The sequence below is a fragment of the Erpetoichthys calabaricus genome, chromosome 12 (assembly GCF_900747795.2).
Source record: "Erpetoichthys calabaricus chromosome 12, fErpCal1.3, whole genome shotgun sequence".
Lineage (NCBI taxonomy): Eukaryota > Metazoa > Chordata > Cladistia > Polypteriformes > Polypteridae > Erpetoichthys > Erpetoichthys calabaricus.
In genome coordinates this window covers 84,681,275-84,704,972 of record NC_041405.2, presented here as the reverse complement: position 1 = coordinate 84,704,972, position 23,698 = coordinate 84,681,275, and the positions used below count along the sequence as shown (strand labels likewise).

At 40.4% G+C, this 23,698-nt stretch overlaps 2 protein-coding genes across 14 annotated transcripts in view; one reads left to right on the top strand and one right to left on the bottom strand.

The window, feature by feature from the left end:
• map7d3 (MAP7 domain containing 3) overlaps nucleotides 1-9,794 on the top strand; it is a 158,898-nt gene extending 149,104 nt beyond the window's left edge. For all 12 annotated transcript variants that reach the window (XM_051935178.1, XM_051935177.1, XM_051935174.1 and 9 more), the window contains 2 exons: nucleotides 1,029-1,321; nucleotides 7,328-9,794. In XM_051935178.1, coding sequence (XP_051791138.1) covers nucleotides 1,029-1,311 — 283 coding nt within the window. In that variant the 3' untranslated portion in view covers nucleotides 1,312-1,321; nucleotides 7,328-9,794. The remainder of the gene's footprint in view (nucleotides 1-1,028; nucleotides 1,322-7,327) is intronic.
• Nucleotides 9,795-11,185: 1,391 nt separating this feature from the next.
• The window catches only part of fhl1a (four and a half LIM domains 1a), a 58,742-nt gene continuing 46,229 nt past the window's right edge, over nucleotides 11,186-23,698 (bottom strand). For both annotated transcript variants that reach the window (XM_028815782.2, XM_028815781.2), the window contains exons 2-6: nucleotides 18,700-18,881; nucleotides 17,136-17,310; nucleotides 16,220-16,389; nucleotides 13,275-13,461; nucleotides 11,186-12,917 (exon numbers count right to left, since the gene is read on the bottom strand). In XM_028815782.2, the coding sequence (XP_028671615.1) occupies nucleotides 12,763-12,917; nucleotides 13,275-13,461; nucleotides 16,220-16,389; nucleotides 17,136-17,310; nucleotides 18,700-18,855 (843 nt within the window). In that variant the 5' untranslated portion in view covers nucleotides 18,856-18,881 and the 3' untranslated portion in view covers nucleotides 11,186-12,762. The remainder of the gene's footprint in view (nucleotides 12,918-13,274; nucleotides 13,462-16,219; nucleotides 16,390-17,135; nucleotides 17,311-18,699; nucleotides 18,882-23,698) is intronic.

The following is a 23,698-nucleotide window of genomic DNA, read 5'->3' as shown; positions in this document are numbered from 1 at the left end:
TCAAATCGCAACTAAATGTCTGTCTACCAAATTGAAAGGGCCTCTGAACTAAGAGGCTACTAGGAATACCTTTGGAAGCAGTTTCCAAAAACACTTAACATAGTCAAAAATTATCCATAAAGTTCTTTGGCCTTTCCTCAAAACCTTCCTCTAAAAGCGCCAGAGCTCTCTATATTTGGGAACCCAATACATGTTTAAAGAGCCAGGCACCTTAAGTACCTATGAACGCACCTGCTCTCCAAAAGAGGACATAAGACTCCACCTATAAATAACCCTTGAGAGTACCTCACTGCCACCTTGCCAATTTTCTGTGCATGTAGACATTACTTCTTTAACAGTACTGTATTATCTTCCAAATCACACAGCCCATCAATGGCTACTTAACTATCTAACCACTTTCTTGGGGTCCTTTCACTACTATCTTCTGAGGCACACTGCCTCAATTTGCATTGCCCCCAAAATCCACCATTTCAGGTTTCTGTAGTGAAATACAAACTATCCCTGGTCCTTCTCCTTCTGACCTCCTTTTTCAAGCCTGACTTCTTGTCCCAGAATGTAATTTTAAGGGAGTATATATGTAAGCTTGTAGCAGTCCTGGTCCTAGTCGTATCCTGGCGCATAGAGAGATAAATGCAGTTGAGCTATGTTACATGTTGACAAGATTTGATTCATGACACTTATAAAAGGGGGATTTATTTGAATGAAGGGGTAAAATGTATCAATTAAGCCTTGGTTAAGGAAGAGTAGAGTCTGTAATGGTATTTGCAAATATTTAATTTAGAATAATTATAAGGCAAAGAAAACCACTATCAATGGTAATGGCAAAAATACATTTCCTATAATACAAAACAGATTTTTGTGATGCATTTATTAAGCAGAAAAATACTTAAGATTCACAAGTGGGATTAACAATAAATTTAGTCAAACATTGTCATGCCCCTTCAAATTATGGGCTTGAAATTTCTTGAAGTTGATTTGGGTGCTAGTGTCTCTGTTTAATGAAAATGTTTTTTTGTTCACAATTTCAGCTTTACAGCTAAAGGGGCCCTTGTGGATTCAGAGTTCTTGCACTTGAATGAAGATGTCAAAAAAGGGTTGTTGCAAAACCTTAATGGCAAATCAGGGTCATGGACTTTTGAAGAATTCATAGATCTTGGAGTTCATTCCAAATCAGCACTTATAACTGTAGATGGCATTAATGCAGATGACTGCAACCAGAACCTTATAGAAGTTTCAGACATTCCTAATGGTCCCATGGTAGCGTTTGAGGACAATGGAGCTGTGACTTCGCTGAGCAAATCCAACAGTTAAGATTTAACAGGTAACACGTCTTCTCATTCTGCTTGAAAAGAGCTGCATTATAAGAGGATGTTAATGGAAATGACCAGGGAGGCAGTTGAAAGCTCTGCTTTTTATTTAAAATGGCTTTTTTTTTTTTTTAAACAAGGGCAGTCCAGTATATATTCTGTCAAGTTATTTTTGTTTTGATTTTGTTTCTTATTTCCTGTATTTGGTGTCTCCCCTCATAGTCTTAACTCAATATATCACAGTACATTACAGATTGTTATGTATGTTAAGTATGTCATTTTATTTTAAAGTGCACATAATATTCTTAGTGTTTGCAGTACACTGGACTTGGAAATGCAGTACAAATTACTTGTTCAAAGCTGATTTCTCATTGATGAGCAGTTGTCTAGCCAAGCAGGTAACAAGCCCACTTTGATCCATTTAAAATGCATCTACTGTAACTCCGTTCCTGTCTCTTCAGTGTGAACAGCAGGCATGGAGAATTGATATGCTCAACTTGGTAGACTATAAGGTATTTGTCTTCCAGTGTTCATCGTGTAAACTATGAGAGGAGGAGTTGTGCTGGCAAATTTTGAGCACTCAAATGTTTTAATTTTTAACATTTCAGTCTGTTAATAATAAACATTAACAGATAAAGGAGTTCAGTGTGGTTTCATTACCCTTTTGTGGAAGTTTGAACGAAGAAGCACATAGTGAGTCACAACTTAGAGGCTTCAGAGGTTAACCGAATTCAAAGCCGGAGCACAATGTCACAGCACGTGCAGTGAATACTGGTTACAATGTGACAACCCCTCAAGAGTTTTGACAGTATTTTGCCCCATCCATTTTTTCCTTCTTATCTTGACAAGTGCCTCAGTCCCTGCTGCGGAGAAACACTCCCACATCAGGATACTACCACCTTCAATATTTTAATGAAGCTTTAGTGTTCTTTAGATGGTAGGTTGTATTGGCTTTCCGTCCGATGTACTGTTTGGCCTTGAAGCCAGTGTGACACTCCGTGTAGGTAGTGGCAAGTTTGACACCAGACTACACAGTGTTGGGCGTCTTGTAGTTCAGGACTGACCAGATTCAGAATCGAGATGGCAGACATGGAGACATAGACACAAAAAGGTGGTATTTCCTAAAACAATAGTGGGTTTTATTTACAGGTGCACAAAAACACAAAAATAATGCCCCAATCAAAAATAGTGAATGATATTTACAGTGACTTACCAGACCCAAAAATGAAACTGATTTCAAAATGTTTTATATATACATATAAATAAAGAAACCATAATCTGGAAGAAACCTCACAAAACAAAGCCAAATGAATCCCAAAAATATTTAACAAGAAGAGGAAAAAAAAAAAATTTATATACAGTGGAACCTCGGGTCACGAACGTCCCGGATCACGTACAAATTGGGTTACGACCAAAAAGTTTGCCAAACTTTTGCATCTGTTCATAACCACACACTCGGGTGACAAACAAGCCAGTTTCCCTTCCAGTTCGTATGCGCCGATTATTTCTGTACGTGTTCAGTCTCTCCCTGTGCATTCCCTGTGCAGCGAGCGAGCATATATATATATTTACATGCAGCTCGTATGGTCCAGAACGGATTAGTTGTATTTAAATACAATCCTATGGGGGAAATTACTTCGGGTCACGACCAAATCAGGTTGCGACCAGAGTTTTGGAACGAATTACGGTCGTGACCCGAGGTTCCACTGTACAAAAAACCACACGTAAAAAAATCACTGCAAACTCAAACTATAAGATACCTCCCCCAAAACAATGCTACAGTTAGGAGATATCTATACTTAAATACAAAAGAAAATATATACAACTATGGCACAAGCTGCTATGTTTGGTATACTGTAAGTTAAGCTATACCAACCATACTCTCCACCCGACTGAGTCCAAAGATGATTCCTAGGGGTAGGAAGTGCCTCTTATACCCAGGATGAAAACTTCCAGCCAATCTGGTGACACGCCGCTCTCTTTTCCCAGTTGTAGCTGACGCCATTACATTCTGCACAGGTGCTATTGTCAATCACTGCAAGGCATGCTCCTCGCTTCTTGTCTTATTCATGGCAAGGGCAATGGAGATCCTCTCCTTCTTTACAGGCAGACACACAGTATCCAATAGGCCTGAAATGGACACGCACGCCAACCATTGCCAATTGCCAAAGTTAAAAATTCTCATAGAAACACAACCCTGCACTTCAACAGTTTTAAACAGCTAAGTGCTTTAACTTTGTTTTTCCCCTATGTGTACTTCATCTTTATACTACTCTTAGACCCTTTTTCTTTAAAGCGGTAATGCCTGGCAGGCAGATTACCACAGCCAAATAGTTTGATTTTGGTCTCATCTTACCATAAAAAGCTTTATCCATTTGTCCTCAGAATCTTCAAGGTGCTTTTTGGCAAAGCTCAATCAAGACTTAATGTGACTTTTCTTGCCACCCTCCTATTCAAGCCACATTTCTGGAGCATTTGTGATATTGTTGTCACATGCACACAATGACTGCTCTTTGCCAAAAAATCCTATAACTGCTTCACAGTAGCCATATAGGCCTCTTGTTGTTGCGGTTCAGAAAGCCTACCATTTACAGTAAAACCTTGGATTGCGAGTAACTTGGTCTGCGAGTGTTTTGCAAGACAAGCTAAAATTTTTAATAAATTTTAACTTAATAAACAAGTGAGGTCTGGCAATACAAGTAGTACGTATACGCTTTGTCTGCTGAGTGTCATGTGATCACAACTGAGCTGATGGTTGTTCTCTCTCTCTCTCTCTCTCTCTCGCTGCGGGATTGTGGGTAATCGTCTCTCATTCTCGGTCTCAGTCGGTGTGCCTCACTCATATAGTCAACATCTGTACGAGCGTATACTGTTTACTATAGCATTGTAACCATGTGTGTGTTGTAACGTGTGAGTCCCTGTCTTGCACCTCAAAACACGAAGCTGAGTCTCGGTACTTTAGCAATACCAGCTTTATTCAGCTTGAAACAGCAACAGTGCGGTTATTTATTGTAGCGGGATCTGCCACTCTCCTATACACAGACACAGCAGTCAGGCATACTGTGCCCTGTGCATTTATAATGTTCCTTGTATCACCCATCAATGGCAGGCGCTTATAGCATGTGCACGGTCTTTTCAGATTCGCTTTTACGGCGCACTGCTACAGCGCTGGGAGCCTGCGGTTGCTTCGGGACACTCTTGTTGTCCCGTTGGGTGGAATCCCACCAGCCATGATTCTTTTCAAAGGTAAAGTGCAGGTTAATTTGTTTTATGTATTTTTACTTTATATTTTATATTAATCATTTTTATATGAATAGTTCTGGGTTGTGGAGCGAATCATCTGAGTTTCCATTATTTCTTATGGGGAAATTCGCTTTGATATACAAGTGCTTTGGATTACAAGCATGTTTCCGGAACGAATTATTCTCACAATACAAGGTTCCTCAAAGTGCTTTACAAGATGACAAAGAGAAAGTTACTAGAAAATAAAAGCAATTAAGATAAGGAAATAATATTAAAAAAATAAGTAACAAAAAAAAAAACCAGTAAGCCTAGAGGAAAAAAAAAAATTGCAGGTTTTTCAAGGCCAAAATACCACCCAGCCTCCACTGGCCATTCTACCTAACATAACTGTTCCTAAATCAAACCTCTTAGTTTTCGTGCTTCGCATGATAGAATTTGACCAGTTTCCTCCTCGCGGCCTGATCCAGGAAGGGTCCTAGTAGTACCAGACACTTTCTGTTTCTTGATTATTACTGCACTCCTAGGAATTGATAAAGCCTTAGAGATTTGTTTGTGTCCATCTCCTGACTTGTGCCTGTCCACAGTGCCTTGCCACCCATAGTTGATTTGCTTTCAGTTGCACTTCCAATCACTGGGATTCTCCAGGAATAGTTATTGTTATGTTAAACTAATCACAGTGATTACAGTTGATCATTGGTGGAATGCTTTAACCATCTGATTGTTGTTTTTTTTTTTATTTCTGAAATGTTGCTATTATGTCTTTCACTTGGCTGTTATAAGTTGCATGAAGCAAATACAGCTGGAGAAATATTTTTGTTTGTGTCTACATTTCAGGCTGCAAAGCAACAAAATGTGAATATTTTGAAGGGACTGATTCTTTTCTCTACACACTGTAAAAGGCCCCTTTTAAAAAACGCACAAACGTGTGTGACTTGAGAAGAGAGCACATGCATGTGTTAAAAATAAACATATTACAAAGGGAACACCTTTTTGTCAATTGAGATTATACATTGGCATTTAAAGACATCAATGGACGAGTGAAAGTGAAGAGTTTCTTGAAGCAGGTGCTATGTCTGCTCTCTGTTGTTCAGTTTCAACAAGAGTGTCAGAGTCGATGTAAGGTTGAGAGAATTGGCACCTCTGTCTGAGCAGATATAAATTACAGAACATGCGTTTGAAATAAATTGTGTCACACCCCATCAAAAGGAGGCGAAAGGACTGCTGTTGTGAGAGTCGGTAAGGAAGAGTGACAGGAGATGCAGACTTCAGTACACAAAACAGCCAAATCAATAAATGTGCTTAACAGCACTGACGCCGCTCCAGCATAAGTACGAATGAAGCTACACAGCATCCACCTGCTGACAAACTAAAATAAGTTTACATTACAAATTGGAAATGCACACCTTACATGATAAAATAGCCGTCACTTTTTAACACTTACCTGAACTCTGTTTGCTGTTGTGTTATCATACTGTATAATGATGCCATAGTGAGAATGACAAAACGATCGTAGCAGACAGAAGCACATCTCGAATGTATGGAGTCAAATACCTGTAGTGGTCTACATCTGTCTCATCACAGTCTACAGATCAATCATAAGGCTTCTGAGCTCCTGAACAGATAACAGCAATTTTAACTTTTTATTTTCTCTCAATGTTATGTCTTTTGTTTGGTATTTTTTGCTCTCTCCCTGAAATCCTGGTAGTTTAAAAGTGCATGGACTGGAGCAGATGTGTGTGGGTTTTTGTGAAGAAACCCTGGGGGGGGAAGCTTTCTCAGCAGTGGATTTTCCCTCTAGTAGCCGCACTACAGACTTTTCATGAATATCCCTATGCCTGGGCCTGCAAGACTATATGTCAGGTAATGTCATATTACTAGAGACGCACATTAAAGGAGTGACTAAGGGGCCTGACCTAATGGTGAGGCTTAGAGACATTGATTGAACAGCATCAGTGACTAGTTGGCCAAATACTAAATTCATCAATACAAAAATATCTGTTGGTTCAGGTCACTTTCAAAATAAATCTTACAGTAGGCATGCGTTCTTTGCTCCAAATACACATTTTCAGTATTAAATCACTTTTCTGTATTTGTGACTTTAGAAATTTGAGTTTACTTTGTTTTAGTACTTTCTTGTTCATTTCTATAAGCCTGGAATCCAAACTCCATGTCCAAGACATCACAATGCTGCATTCTGAAGTTACAGTAGTCAGGGAGGGGAGCATTTGATTGTGCCTAATGAACGAGTAATAATTCTTGGAATGTCATAATTTGGTACTAGTTTATTAATTTTAACATCGGAATCAATCTGTTAAAAAGTGTGTATGTTGAGTGGTAACAATCCAGCCGCCAGTGTTCATTTCACTGCCATCATTTATTTTGTGTGTGCATAAATACAGTATGGAGGAACAACTAGCAGCATTTCTTGCATTTATTTGGCAGGTCTGAGCCATTTCTAGCTTTTGTGTGTATTGCATTCTCTTTGTGGATTTCCGGTTTGTTGTGCCTTTTCTTTTCAAAGCAATGCACCATTGCTGGATTCAAAGCTCCCAGAACACGTGTCCTTTATCAAAACTGAAAATGAGTTCTGCATATCAAGTGGTAATTGAATTATAAGAAGTATAACCATACAAATAGTGATTTTGAGTCGTACCTTTGCAGCTGTAACTGGACCGTCATTCCCTGAGCATAAAGCACTGCAGATGTGACGTGACAATGTTGTTTTTCTCTGAGTCTATCTGAAGTTGTTCACATTGCTGTCTTTTTTCTTTTACTAGATATCGGACTGCACCCACCTGGACGACCTTGAACATTGCACTCCATGAACCAAGTCTTTATTTTGAGCACCGGATGCCTTTGTTTCAGAATGAAGCTGCTTTAACAAAGATATTTCATATCAGGAACAGAACAAAGTTATGGACGTGAAACCATACGCAGAAGACCTGAAATGTGTCCTGCTTGTTTTGCACCTTGTCATCTTAAGAAGTAGGAAGTAATGAGGAGAGGATCCTTTGCTTCGCTTCACCGTTTTAGTCATTTTCAACTTGCCGTTTGTTCTTTATGTAAAACAAACAGCATAAATTATTTAATTTGTCATAATTCCATTCTAAAGGAGGCTTTGCTGAAGTCCATTGTTTCCAACTGTGCACTTGTTTTAAATTTGTAGTGACACGGGGTCAACAACCTTAAGGAGATATCTGACTGCTTTTGTGGCTCCACCAGTACACTGTCCACCATGGGCAGTTTTTTTGTTTCTTCCTTACCAGCTGACATTAGATTTAGTTTGATCCTTAGAAATGCTAATGACAGCTAACAGGGCTATGACGGTTGTCGTCCTTGACAACAAACTCTTACATTTTGTAAGTATTTTAGAGAATAAACTGAGCACGGTTAGGTCAGGAGAGCAGAGCAGAGAGCGCAGTCAGGCCACTGCCCCAGTTTAAATTACTTAGAGTGCACTATAAAGGTCAGAGCATAGAAACAAACTGTGTGGAGCTTTTCTGGACCAGTCAAGTGAGTTTAGCATTTGAAAAGTGTGTGTTGCCCTGGGGAAGTGCGCCAGTCTCGACAGTTGGCAGGCAGCATGTACTGTATGTACCAGAGTACCCTCTGAGGGTCAGCGGTCAACTGGTGACTCAAGGCAATGCTGTGTGCCTGTCCAGTGCCCCTCTCCGGTCAGTGCTGATTCTGTCCTGTTCAGAGGTGCATCGGACAGTTGTGGTCGCTGTCTGTGTCGGGTGTTCTTGAAGAGCTGCTTCTTAAATTGTGCGTCAGTAGCAGCTTTAAACGGAAATATCCAAATTATTGTGGGATTTCATTTCATTTCTTTGACTGTATCTGTTTTTAAAGAGATGCTGCAGCATTTCTGTGCAGATCATCAGAAGTCCTTCTTTTTTGTATTCTTGATATGTTCTGATTTGATTTCAGTGAATTGTATTTAATTATATTTATACATATGTGCATATTTTACAAATGTATTTATAGTGTTTCAAATCAGTATTAGGCATCAGAGTTCCCTTTTATGTGGCTTCTTTTTCTTGTGTTTACCTAACTTGTTTGTTTTTATTATTTGCTGATGGATTCATTTCATCTTCTTAGAGCTTTTGTGTTTTGTTTTTCTTTCTTTCTTTCTTTGTATCACAGACTACTTGAGAAAGTGTCTTATTTTATCTCAGGTTGACTGTTTATGTCCAGTTACCTTATTGTCCTGCTTGTCTGTCTCAGTATGCGAGACACTTGTCTGCACTCGTGGAGAATACGCAGGGTGATTGTGGTCCTGGAAGTGCAGTGCATTATTGCATGCTTTGTTCATTTATTAGCATGAAGCATCAAAAGACCGCATGCTGTACACAGCTCTGATCGTCTGCTCAGCGCCATTCTTACAGTCTTGGGTGTTTGTACGTCTGGTAGTTCCATGCAGCAGCTACTCCGTCCTGCATTCACCAGGTTCTCGCGTCGATGAGCCGTGTCCACAAAGCTCTCTACAGTTAAGCTGGCACTGACCTCTCTGTCCAAACGTGCTTGTGCAATGAAGCAGAACGCTCAGGAAGAAAACGGTCCCTTTGGTCCCAAACACTTTGATACTTTGGTGTTTGTAAGGAAGCATGTGGTGTTGATGCAGGCCTGCGGAATAGGAAGTGATGTACTAGACCCTCAAACCCAAGTTACTCCTAAATATGTGTGTGTGCTGACGCTTACTACTTCATTACATAATTTGCACTCTGGGAAAGTTACAGTTGTTACATAAAAGCCAAAATCTGGATTGTCTCTTACTGATTGAACAATTGCCTGTTCTGCTACAGCATGTGAACTGCTAAAAGGTGTTCAAATGTATAATAATCCTTTTGACGAAAAAAAAAAAAAAAGTCTTTTAAATGTTGTGTCCGACGTGTCTGCTTTGAGTGGTTAGATGGCAGCAACGAAATGTCACTTGTGACCGAGCCGCGCTACACAGGCTGCTTTTCAGGTTGTCCTCTGTGATCTTCATCCTTGTACCAGGAGAGATGCTGCTTCAGGAGCACACATTACCGTCTGTCTGTCGAGAGTACAAACGTGAATTCCACTTACGACTGCAATGTGTTAGATGTAGCGCAGTGCCTTAGACATGCATAGATAGGTTCTGTATTTTTGTAAAACTGCTTATCCTGAACATGACAATCATTTAGCCGTTGGGCCCAGTGCGGAATTAACTCTCTGTAAATACTTATTGGACTTGTTTAAAATAAAGTTTTCCAGAAAAATTTTCACAGGTGATGTTTTTGTTCACAAACATTTTGGAAAGACTTTACTTAATGAAGAGTGCTGAAAATTTTTATACTGAAAACACAAGTTCTTTAAAAAAAAAAAAAAAAAAAAAACAAAACACACACAAAAGGTTTTGGACAGCTGCACACCTTCATATTTGTATTTTCACCCATGACAGTGAAACAGGATAAATCCCAGTGTAACGCTAGAAATGCGATTACAGTAGACCCCTGCGAAGACACGGTTCAAGGTTTGCGGACTCGGTCATTTGCGAATTTTTCCTTAGAACCTAACTATTAATGGTTGGCGGAAAGCATAAATATCCTCCGCAATTTTTCATGGCTTTTTTCGTGGTAATACTGTGCTGTAGAGAGAACAGGAAGCAACCGCTGAGGGAAACGCGGTTTGGGATGGTGAAAGTAGCCAATCCGAGAGCGCTATTCATTTCTCCTTGCTGCTGATTGACTGCTGCCCTGTGACGCAACTCCAGCGGAGTGTCCTCGTGTTTTGCATTTTGTTATTCTTAAACGCACAAGATGTCGCCAAAACTGGATTTGCTCTGGGATCTAAAAAGTTATGCTGCAGTAGCGAGCCACTATGGCATTAGTGAGAGCACCGCATACTACATAAAGAAGAACAAGGCAGCAATCCCGAGTACCATATCTGTAAGTTTCTGTGATAGTGCCAAAAAGGTAATGACTGTAAAGAACAAAAATATTCGTCAGAAGAAGACCCGTCCAAAGATACGACGACTTCTGAAGTGCCTGAGGAGTTGTAAATCCTCTGCATCGTACTGCACAGCTACTTCATCATCTTCATCAATATCATTCATCATTGGTGAGTACCTGTACATTTTACTGTATTTTAATGAAATGACATGATTATGTATTTACTCTAGTTATAACAGAAAATTACTGCGCATACCAAAGAAAACGCTCGTGCATGAATTACAGTACGTATAGCGGTAAGATTGGTATTTTCCATTCTAGCACCGCTGGAGACATAGCAGTACAGTACTGTGCAGTATACGGGTTTAACTTTACATTCTTTTTTTAGATAATGTATTAATAAGCTGAGTGCAATGAAATTGAAGTGCTTTGGGGGCATATTTAGGGTTTAAACTATAAAAAAATAGGCTTTTAAAAAGCATTTTTTAACCACATCCAAAAGTCGCGGTTTTTCACAATTCGCGGTTGCTCTAGGAATGTAACCCCTGTGCATTTTGGGGGTGTACTGTATTGAAAGTTCCATCAAAAAACACTGGAAGAAGAACTGGAGGTAAAATGTGGTCTGTGCGTTTTTCTGATTTTGAATTGCAGCGTATTCTCCGTTCAGACATTCAGATTACTGGATGAAGTTTTTAACTGAAGACACAAAGAAAGTAAACCGTCCACTTTTGAAGGATTTTATTGGGAATCACACATTCAGAAACCAACAAGATTAAACAGCAGAATTTATCAATCCAAGTGCAAAGTAAAGCTGAACAACACTGCAGTCAATAGGAGAGCGGCGGACGGTGCACATTCTCATCAACTCAAAGTTGGGTGTCAGCTTCACACTGAAGCAGTTGTATCTCCGAGTGCTCATCTTTAAAGCGTTTACAGGAATCTCGACGGGAGCCTCACCCTGCCTTGAAGTGTGCACCCTAGCAGATGCTTACATTGTAAAGCATTTTTACATATCTAAATAATGCAGGACGGCAGTGCAGATCCCAAAACCCGTCATTCAGGGGCTGCCCGCATACCTTTGAGCACACCACACAGGCCTAATGCAAAGTCAGCATGCGGAAAAATCCTCAGAAACATGACACGCGATACTTGCTGCTAAATGTCATGTAAATGTGTTATTGGCTTAATTCAAAGCCGCTAAACTGAAGCATCACCGCCATCTTGTAGATAGTAAAGCTCAACGTGTCCGTCTTTAATGCTGCCTCTAGCTCTACTAACAGAAGAAAGAAAAAAATAAAAACTTAAAAAAACGCATGCAAACAAGAAGCACTTGATGTGTAAATGAAGGCCTCTTAATAATTGAAAAATGCAAGGTTAACTTCTATAATCAAGTTAAACAACTGTCATCAGTATGCTTAGTAAATAAATATCCAGTCTGTTAGCTTGCAAACAAATATGGCCCTAATGTTTTCATCTGTCACAAGGCTAGTTAAAATACAAAGTGTGACAAAGATGAAATCTGCAGGTAATGAATATTCAGCATAGTCAAAGGCCATAGTGTTAGTGCGATCTGAAGGGAGAGGGGCTGAGCAGTGGTCTTCACAAATCTTGGGGGCTGCAGTTGCAGTACTGTATCCTCGCTGTGGCACTGCCAATGGCTGTCACAATCATTCCACTTGCATGGTGTCCGTCAGTGAGACGTGCCTGCTGTTTTCCATAAATGAGGTTATATTTGTGCAGGACTTTTCAGAAAATCAAATTATAGAATCCCCTGACCTCACTATACCACCACCCCCCATACAAGTTTCTGTATCAAAAGGAGTTGGAGATGTTTGAACACAAGGGAAGAAGCAACCCTAGGTTGCCGGGTCAATTTGGAGTTGACAAGGGACATCTTTGAGGTGCACGAAGGAAGGAATGCTTGCAGACACAACAACAGTGGCCAGGCAGGAGATTTGCCTCAGGCCCATGAAGATGTGTGGCAGCAGATGCCACCAAAAGAAAATGTGATCAGTCTTAAGAATGGCATTTGGTGTTTTTGATAAATTGAGCACACACCACATTATGAGGTTTGGGTCCTCTTTGTCTCCCCTTACTATTTATATTGCTGTTGATGGAAACTGTGAAATGGTTTATTCCCCCCACCCCACCTTGAAGCTTTACAGCAGTAAATGAAAATAAATTGCAAAACTGGCAAAGGTATCCTTTCCTACAGCTAAATCAGCACTACTGGGCTTAGATAACATAAATGTGTATATTGAGATCCTGTGACTGTGATCTGCAGTTGCCAGTGAGGAACTTCACAGCTTCTTAGCACAATCTGGACAATAGATGTTGTCGTTGTGGCAAACAAAGCGCTTGTTGGCCAGTGAGAGGGAGCACTTCTTGCATGTGAAGCAGTACTCATGCCAGGAGTTTCCTTCATAGTTCACTACATTGGTTCCTCTGCCAAACCCTGCAAGAGAATATTTAGGCAATTTAGTTAGGTTGTCTAATGTTGACTACTTCACCATCAACTCCAATCAAGTTCACACCTCCATGTGGAGAGCCCTCTTGGTGTACTGCTGCATTCATTACTCATGGTGTCAATGTGCTGCCCTTCATTAAAGTATATCATTCCAGAGACATTCATTTCATGCCTGCTTACCAAGTGAAACTTCAGTTTGCGATAAAGCATCACTGGAATTGTAATGTGGGTGTAGCTTTCCATTGTTCTCCTTGATTATAAATCTTGTGTAATTAAGGTGCACCTTAATTGAAGGTGTACACCTTCAAGATCTAAGACCCATTGGTCACCTGGGCACTGACTGACCTGTGATAGGGTTGTTGCATCCAGAGCATTTCTTGGCCACGGAGGTCTTGTAACAATCCACACAGTACATGTTGCCCTCGTGTGCAGTGAAGCGCTGACCAGCTAAGGGCTTCTTGCAGGTGTTGCAGATGAAGCACTCACCGTGCCAGGGCTGATCCTGGTAGCTTATGCCTCCAGAAGTGATAGCCTGAAAATCACAGAAAATGTACATCCAAGACAATCATTTTTTAAACCAACATCACGACCACCATATAACGCTTTGGAAACCTCAGCACTGCTTGATGCACTACTGATCTGCAAGAATGCGGGCTATGGACTAAAATACTTCACACACAACACTTACAATATAACTATGACAGGGTCCAAGACATAAGTATGGTGCTGATGGCACGCCTGAAGTTGCACGTATGTTGAGGTGGGCAGAAGTGAATTACACCAAACATCATTCCCACGTAGCCTGTAAACTGAAATGTCCCACCACGAGAGATTATCATTACTGATCAGCCTAAAATATTAGATAACCCTCTGCTCGCTTTGCTCTCCAACCCCTGTGCCTGCGCTATGCATTAGCCTCTTTGCAGTTCTGCAGCTCGTGTATGGGAATGCGGATGTACAATTTACTATTTTACATTACAGCGAGTAATTGACCATATTAAAAAATAGTAAAACGTAATAATTTGAAAGTCAATTATGTTTTATGTTGCATTAGAGTTTTTTGTTGCGTAATATGATTTTGTTCTGTTTGGCTTTGAAATTAACACACAACCTTTTTAATCTTACACTTTTACTGTAAAACTTCAGTAAAAACAATTTTTGGATTAGATTTTTGTCAATATCGCATTGAATTTTGATTCTTTGTTTGGACTTTCATTGTGACAACGCACAACTGCCCGTGAGTGAATATCGTTTCTTTCTATTAAATAAAATGACTTTTTCGAATGTTTGTCCCTGTGATTTGTTGTCTTTGCAAAAGCTATTCTAACGGGAAACTGTAAATGTTTTAATACAAATGGCATATCAAGATCTCCTTTGTTGACTACTGTTCTCCACGGATGATGTACTACATTACATTTCTTGGATTCATCCTTCTTTCACAAGTAATTTGGCCGGTGGAAGACCGGATGGTGTTAATGGTTGTAGATATTCTATGGGATATTGTATGTTGATGTTTTCATCTTCTGTACAATCATCACCAACTGTCTAGCATAGTCTATTGATACGCATTTAACCAATTTGCCATGTAACTGATCGACAATTTTGCATTAATTTGTTTGACTTCATCGTATCTCAGTGCTAGAATTGCCCATGTACTCTTTCTTCTGTTGATATCCCTTCAGGATGAAATTCTTTAATAAGATTTGGACATAATACGTCTTTTTTAATTGGGAACTTAAAGTGAGGAAAACGTTAAAATTTATAAGAGCTGTGAGAGCAAGAACTGTATCTGTCAAAAGCATTCACACAAATGAGAGGGGAGAGGACCGTGGGCGTGGTTGAATATGGTGGAGAGGAGGGTGGGACTTGAAAAAATCTTCCAAAAAGTCTCATCTCATCGCAGGATTTTTGATGTTATAGAGCGATTATCTTTACTGAGCTGTCATTAAGTCTGACTGGTTGACCTTTCCCACATTAACATGAAAGGTCAAGAGATAACTGCATTCCTCCTCAGTTTGTCCGCCATAATCTAAAGCCTTATTAAACCCTCAGTTGTTAGTAATCAATTTAACGTCTCACCTACTTTATTTTTTTGTATCTGCCCTGGAGTGCAAAATCTTCCATTTTTGAACTGCAGACTGCTTATATTAAGTTTTCATTATTTTGTTGAAACAAAGGAGGATGAACTGAATTAGCATGACTTTGTAAAGCAACTTAACAAGACAAGCAATTCACATTGAAAAGTATTTCTCTCATACATTTTTCCTGTGTTGTACTGGTAAATTATAAACTTCTGTGTTAATTGGCTTACAACTTAATGGTGGACACCATTAAGGGCCACAGAACCCGTTTAAATTAGTTTATAACTTGGGAATGGATGGACACGGCAGGACTAACGGTTACAGAATTTGTTTGTATCTTGAGAAAGGAACATCACAAGTACGAGACTGCCAGTCAAACGTATGTAATGTCACAGGTCCCAGAATCCCATATGTGCATTTTAACATAAATATGGCTCATCCAAGTGACCAAAAAGCAGACACCAGAGATCAAGACACGTGTGACCATTTCATCTGGACATTGGAGAATGTAACCTATAAATAACACAGACTGCTAAACCAAAAGTCGCCCAGGACAACATCCACTCCTTGACATTTCTGGTTTCAAGTAAGCCTCTCTAAGACTATTTAGTTCCAGACTTTTGCTATCTATTTTATTTTCAGGGTTATCAAGGCTGTGAGGTTGCTCCTTAATATTTAGAACAACTGCAGTAAAAGTGATACATACAGTAGATTGGCTGGTAAGTGACATATAACCAAAGAAGTTGAGCTTTTACAGCATGTGTGTCGTGAAGACATCCACATGTTTGTTCAAGCTGGCGAGAGGGAGTCCTGTGTGGAGTGACTGGCACTTGGCACCACTGGAGACTTTGTCTGGATAGGATCAGTATGTGTACGTGTGTGTAGCTGTGTGTGTGTGTTAATCCTCAAAGGTGGGAGTAGATGAACCAAGTAAACGTACCTGGTAAGTCCTACAATTCCCATGATAATACAGCCTCTGATATTGCTGGAATAAGTTTCAACCTCACGCACCTTTAAAACTAGATGAGTTGGTTTAGGAAATGGAATAATAGCTTCATATCTCAGTGTGATATTCATTCCTAAAAGGTTTAATGTTAAAAAATAATACTGCGATATAGTTAACCACATTATTTTAACTAGTGTGCCAGATTAATTATTGATTTTCTTTACATGGATTCATACAGTTGGCTACTCAAGCGTTGTACCGACCTGCTTGCAGTGGACACAGTGCTTTGCAAACTTCTTCTCATGGCAAACAGCACAGTAGATATCATCGCCCTTAGTCAAAAAGCTCTCAGACCCAATTGGCTTCTTACACTGGTAGCAAGTGAAACACTCCTCATGCCAAGCATTGCCTTTGTATTCCACGTTCTGGGTACCTGCAAAGAATTGCACAAGCATCCATTGATAGAGAGTCTAATTAATGCAGGAGCTCGAGGAATACGGCGGCACAACCTGGGGGACGGTGAATGAACAACCACAAATATGCTCACATTTCATATGCTCTTTTTCCTTTTAATCAGTAAGAGCAGGAATATAGCACCTTTATATGGATATTATGTCACCGGCACAAGGAATTTGTCATGTATGGATTTTGAAGAACATTGAAATGATCAACTCTCAACAATGGGTGTGTTATTTTTGGCTTCTCTGTGCAGAATCTTCATAAATATCTTCACAAAATCTTAAAATGTAATATGTTCAGTAGTTTCCAAGTGATCACTGCCACAGACGCAAACACACTACAATGTTCGATCAGTGACGCACACTCACTGTTGCATATGTTACATAAATATGACAATGGCCATGTGACTATGAGCTCATTTTTCTGGGTACTGTATAATCACACGAGCCTTTGTCAAGCGGCCCTTGGCAGCTGCCTAAGCATTCATACTTTTGGCCATAAGGCTGTAAGTTCTTCATGCACACCGATTCTGTGCAGGTGACCCAAAGGAAGACATCTAAATGGCACGCGACCGGTCATAGCTGACGTTCTGTTGTACAAGTGATGTCTTCACAACAGTACTTGCCATTACAAACACGTTGTGTGTTCTTTATATATTATGGGCTTTCTGATTTCTTCACAATTTTTTCTTTCTGAAAGTAGTTGCTTGTGTTGGCCTACCTGGCAAGATGGGCTTGTAGCAAGCATGGCATCGGCTTGAGTCTACTCGGGAACTGCACTTGCTGCACAGAATCTTGTCATCTTTTGCTGCAAACTGCTCATTAGCCAGGGGCTTGTAGCATTTGGAACAGCGAAAGCAATCCTCGTGCCAGTAGCGGTTTTTATAATGCAGCTCCTGCAAAGAGACAAAACCAACGATACTTTATTTTATGAAATGTGTTGTGCTTAAACAAAACTATTTTGTAAATAATCACAGTTTCAATAGATTGTTTCAAATTCAGCAAAATAAACAGAAACAAAACTAACAAAAACCAACTAAACCCCGTGGTATTGTGCAACTTCTAATTCGAGGGAATGTCAAACCTGACCAATGCTGTTGCTGATCTTGTCACGTGAGAATGTCGGATTACGCTAAGGCCCTGGCACACTGCACAACTTCTACAGCACATTTCATTAACATCACCTCAGTGAGTCCAAGGCAGTCATGGTGCTCCTGTGCCCACTGGCTGTGTAGTCTGACATACCCAGCAGCTCAGTCCGGCCAGTTTGCGGCTCACCCTGACAGATTTGTCTTAGGTTTGTAGGGCAGCCTCAGTTTGTGCAGGAGATGAGCCCCATTGAGTGCTCAGATGAAAGTACAATGCATATAATGTAGAATGAAGATGTGTGACTGTGCTGGACCTCGCAAACCGATGATGACTGAGGTCTCGTGTTGTATGCACCATGAAAGACTGGAAAAAATACTTTTTTTGGAAATGTGAAATGGTGCTGGAAAGTCATCACAAAGTCAACCTATTGGTCATGCCGTGCAGTTTCGTCCTGCAATCTGACATCCTCGAGAGACAAGATCAGCAACTGTGGTTGTCAAGTTTGACATGCTCACCAGCTAGATGTCATGTCATGTGCCAGTGGCTTTAGGGGACTCTGTGATGACGTTCCAGAATGGTTTCACTTTTCTAAAGTATTCCCTATTTCTGACAGCCAGCAGTATATTGTTTGACAAAACAATTGCTTTCTTTACAAATGCTTTCCAAGGATGGTGAGTTCAACCACAATATTGGCCCTTCCATTCAGTTGCATTCCATATCCATGGTCCATGCACTTTGTATGTATTGTACTTCTCTCTGAGTGCTTATTGGGTTTCAACTCTCACACACACACACACAAGAGTCGCTGACTGGTTGGATTGCGTCACTGGGTATGGCAGACTGCCTCCAACTGGGTAAGTTTATGTGAATTAAAACGGCTGTACAGGTTAAGTAATGTGACGGAGCCTTAAACAAGGCCCAGCTACTGATGTGCCGTGACAGTTATGTTCATGTCTTATAAATACGCAGAAACAGAGACCAATGATTGTCCTCATTTTAATTAGCGTCACATCCATCTTAACAAAATAAAAAATGTAAAGGTTAGCATTATTGATTAGAAAAAACAAACAACAGAAGAACAAAATGTCTAGTGTCACAGATACTAGTTATGTGATTGATCACCCAACAAGTATTAATACATTTCTTGACACTGAAACACTCAGAATTATGGTGCCCTGCGTCCTGTAGGCTGGTACCTTGGCATCTGAGCCAATGGGTCGTCTGCATTCAGCACACGTATTAGCACAGAATTTGTCAAAGCAGCGCAGGCAGCAGTGCTTCTCGTCCTTTTTGATGTACTTCTTCCCGTACAGAGAGTCACGACAGTAGTGGCAGTCAAATCGGTCAGTCATGGTGCTAATTGTGTAGTGGCGGGGTCCTGAAAAAAAGAAGCAAAGAAGGTGAATATAACGATGTTCATGCACAGAATAAGGAGAGCATAACAAGGCTCTCATACATCGCTCGGAAAATAAAAGTCTGGGCGCTTTTGCTAAGATTTTACTGATTGATGAAAAGCGCCTACGCTTTTATTTTACGAGTGATGTATGAGACACTTAGTTTTTACTTTTTAGTACACTTTATAACTTAATATAAGCGTGGTTTTTAAAAAATATTTTTTATATATATATTATTTTCAACTTTTTAGTCTTGGGTTTGTTTTAGTATAATTTAGTAATCAATATTTTAACTCTTCCTTTAATATTTCTATCCGTTACCAGCGCCATCTGTTGGTGAAATCTTTAACTATTCTTCATATGAAAATTTCATTTCTTAATTACCATGGATTAATTGATCAATTAGTGAAACTGAGTATTAATTTATGTACAGTAATCCCTCCTCCATCGCGGGGGTTGCGTTCCAGAGCCACCCGCGAAGTAGGAAAATCCGCGAAGTAGAAACCATATGTTTATATGGTTATTTTTAGAATGTCATGCTTGGGTCACAGATTTGCACAGAAACACAGGAGGTTGTAGAGAGACAGGAACGTTATTCAAACACTGCAAACAAACATTTGTCTCTTTTTCAAAAGTTTAAACTGTGCTCCATGACAAGACAGAGATGACAGTTCTGTCTCACAATTAAAAGAATGCAAACATATCTTCCTTTTCAAAGGAGTGCAAAGCAAGCAGTCAAAAAAAAAATCAATACGGCTTTTAAGTATGCGAAGCACCGCCGGTACAAAGCTGTTGAAGGCGGCAGCTCACACCCCCTCCGTTAGGAGCAGGAAGAGAGAGAGAGAGAGAGAGAGAGAGAGAGAGAGAGATAGCGAGAGACAGATAAAAAAAATCAATACGTGCCCTTTGAGCTTTTAAGTATGCGAAGCTCCGTGCAGCCTGTCCTTCAGGAAGCAGCTGCACACAGCCCCCCTGCTCACACCCCCCTACGTCAGCGCAAGAGAGAGAGAGAGAGAGAAAAGTAAGTTGGGTAGCTTTTCAGCCATCTGCCAATAGCGTCCCTTGTATGAAATCAACTGGGCAAACCAACTGAGGAAGCATGTACCAGAAATTAAAAGACCTATTGTCCGCAGAAACCCGCGAAGCAGCGAAAAATCCGCGATATATATTTAAATATGCTTACATATAAAATCCGCGATGGAGTGAAGCCGCGAAAGGCGAAGCGCGATATAGTGAGGGATCACTGTATTGTCATCGGAAGTGTGCAAAATTTCAAGTTGTTTGGACAATAGGGAGTGGATTAAATATCGATTACAAGATTTGTACCAGACAACAAACAGGTTGTGTGGTAATAATAAGAATAACAATAATAACAAAAAGAAGTGTGGTAATAATAATAATAATAATAAAAAGAGTTTTCAGGATCCTTCAGTCCAGTCATATGCCTGACATGGAATCTCCCTAAATTCCAGCTTGGAGCAGAGGTTAGTGGGTAAGAGGCCTACTGTGGCCAATCTATTAATGGGGCGTTTTAAAGAGACTGCTTGTTTTGAAAATGGATCCTGATATTGTCTTGGGATGGGCTGCACCACACTTTACATGGTTGCTCCCTGCCACACCTCAGTGAAATGAAAGTGACACGGGACAAGTGCTCAGTGGTAGACGACGTGAAGGAGGACAAGATGGTAAACAACACAGCAGTCATATTAGTTCTACTAATCTATGGTTAAGACTGTGCAGGATAAACTGTTGTTTGTGACATATGGATGTGCCGTGATATCTTTTTGGACAAGCATCTATCTCATCTAGAAATAAAAAAGAGATAAATGGAAGCTGAGTTCTCCAAGATCCCAGGCAACACCAAAAGGAGTGCCATTAACCAAAAAATAAATAAGTTAGAGTCAATAAGAAAATAAATAAAGTGAACTGACTAATTGTCTTTGGAAAAAAATGCGCTCAGTGATCTATGCACAGATCTGCAGGACGTAAAAGGAAAGCATGGGAGTTTGTTTGATTTTCTAATTACATTTTTAAAATAAGCCAATCGCCCCTTTCCTTGGCATCTTTTTTTGATTACTTTTCTTTCATAGCCCCCATTCACCACTACAGGGAGAAGGCAGTAGCCATGTCATCCACCTGAAGTTAAGCATGTTCAGGACTGGCCAGTACTTGAATGGGAGACCATCTAGGAAAACCATGAGCTGCTGCTGGAAGAGGAGTTGGTGAGGCCAGCAGAGGGCTTTTACCCTGGGGTGTGAATGGAGATCCCAATGGCCCAGTGCAGCAACGGGGACACTGTGCTGTAAATATGGTGCCATCCTTTAGCTGAGATGTTAAACTGAGGCCCCAACTCTCTGTGTCCATTAAAGATCCCTGGGCATCTTTCAAAAAGATTAGGGCTTATCTGGATGTCCAGGCTAAATTGTCCATTCCGGCCCCACTAACTGGCTGTCTGTCTCTCTGACCATTTCACCACCTAATAGCTAATGTGTGGTGAGCATACTGGCGCAATAATGGCTGCTGTTGCATCATCTGGGTGGGTGCTACATATTGGTGGTGGTTGAAGTGGCTCATCACTCACTGAAGTGCTTTGAATTGTGATAAAAGTGCTATATGACTGTAATTAATTATTATTACTATTATTATTTAAACATCCCCAAGAGCAACATGTACATATATATGAACCCATCAAAGTTCAAGGCAACCCCAATAACGTTTTTTTGTCCTTTTAAATTCCATCCACGTTGTTACAAACAAGAAGTGCTTAACTTCCCCAACATCACCATCTTCTGTGGCTGTGATAAACTTCAGACCAATTCCAGACAAAACAAAAAAAACTGCCAGCAGGTGGCACTAGCAGATAATACCAGAGGGCACTGCTGTAGAGAAGTCATTTTAAAGACGCAATTTCATAAAAATGTTAGTGAATCTATTGATCGCAAACAGCGCCGCTGACACCACACAAACTGAGTGAGGTCATGCTAATCTAACAAAGCCGCGACTAGTGAGACCTCATCGTATGTACTGTGTGCAGGTCGGGCTTCAAAGCGGATCACAGCAGCAGCACAAGAATCACAAGTCCACAGAGGAGCAACTGGGCTAATCCCAGGACTGCAGGGTAAGGGTTATGAGGGAAGGAGATGGACATTTTCAGTTTAATTAAATGAAGGCTAAGAGGTTCCATGAATGAAGTTTTTAAATTATAAAAGGAATTAAGATGGTGATTCCTTGGGTGTTACTTTAAAATGGCTTCTTCAACAATAACACAAACGCAAATGGAAGTTTTTTTTCACACAGAAAACCACATACACATGTTATAACTTACCAAGTAAAGACAGAGTAGGACATTAGGGTCCTTCAAAATTCAACTTGACGTTATTTTGGAGAAATTGGGTGAATAGAATTGGCACGGTTTTTTAGGCTGAATGGCTTCTAGTTGTCAAAATTGTACTAATTTTGATTCTTTAATTAGCTACCTAATGCTACAGCACAGGGACAACAGACATAGGCTAACATCCATCCATCTATATCTTAACTACAGGGTCACGAGGGGTCTGCTGGAGCCAATCCCAGCCAGCACAGGGCACAAGGCAGGAAACAAACCCCGGGCAGGGCGCCAGCCCACCGCAGGGCACACACACAGGACAATTTAGGATCACCAATGCACCTAACCTGCATGTCTTTGGACTGTGGGAGGAAACCCACACAGACACGGGGAGAACATGCAAACTCCACGCAGGGAGGACCCGGGAAGCGAACCCCAGTCTCCTAACTGCGAGGCAGCAGCGCTACCACTGCGCCACCGTGCCACCCATAGGCTAACAGCAGCTGAAAATTCAATACAGTAGAAGTAAACCATAAAAGTCAAGAGGTGTGAGGTGAATGCTGTGTAAAAACAGAACTGCTATTGCAGGGTGTTTGTCTAATAGAAGAACACGACATGATTATTGTAGGATTATGTCTGGTGAGCTATGACCTTGCCTACACACTGAATTTAAGTGGACAGATGTGAAGAAGATCTATGCCAAAAACAAAAGTGGATACAGACTCCCCTTCCAAGTTTGTTGTCTATTTAAAAGCTGTTAGTTTGCATTTGATCACTAAATGCTAAATCCACCCACATAATCATTTACAGATGCCTAGAAAACGGTTTAACACTAAAGAATTTTAATAACACATTCCAGAAGAAAATTACAAGTTTCTCATATTTTAGGAATATGGCTCAACTCGCCTCTGGAACCAGTTCAGAGAACAAGAAGAAACTGACTGCACACATCTGAGAGAGGAACAGGAGAGGCACCCTCCCTTATAACCTATCACCCAAGCTGGCCTTGTAAAAGTCACACTGAGGCAAACTGAACAGAAAATGAGGACGTTCTAATCCAGTCTCACAAAGGGCTTTTGTTAGACACAGAGAGGACGACAGACTGAAACTAAAGGTGGACACACTGCACATACTGTAAACCATTGCAAGGGAAAGCAAGGTTACTTCTATGCCAATAAATCCACAAAGAGTAAGAACTTTCCATTGTCCTTGACGTTTGTTAGTTTGGAGTGACCCGCTAGGCCTGTGCCAATATTCCATTTTCTGATTTACAGTGGTGTCATGTATGGTATAACTAAGATCCTGATGTTGTCACTTTTCTGTGTTAAATAGACAGCACAGCTATAATAAAGATGGATTTATGAGTGGCAAACTGTAATTAACACATAACCCCTCCTAGGCATCTTCGTCTCTCCTATGCAATAGTTCTATATACTGGATGTACAATTATAACACAGTATTACAAATGTATAACTG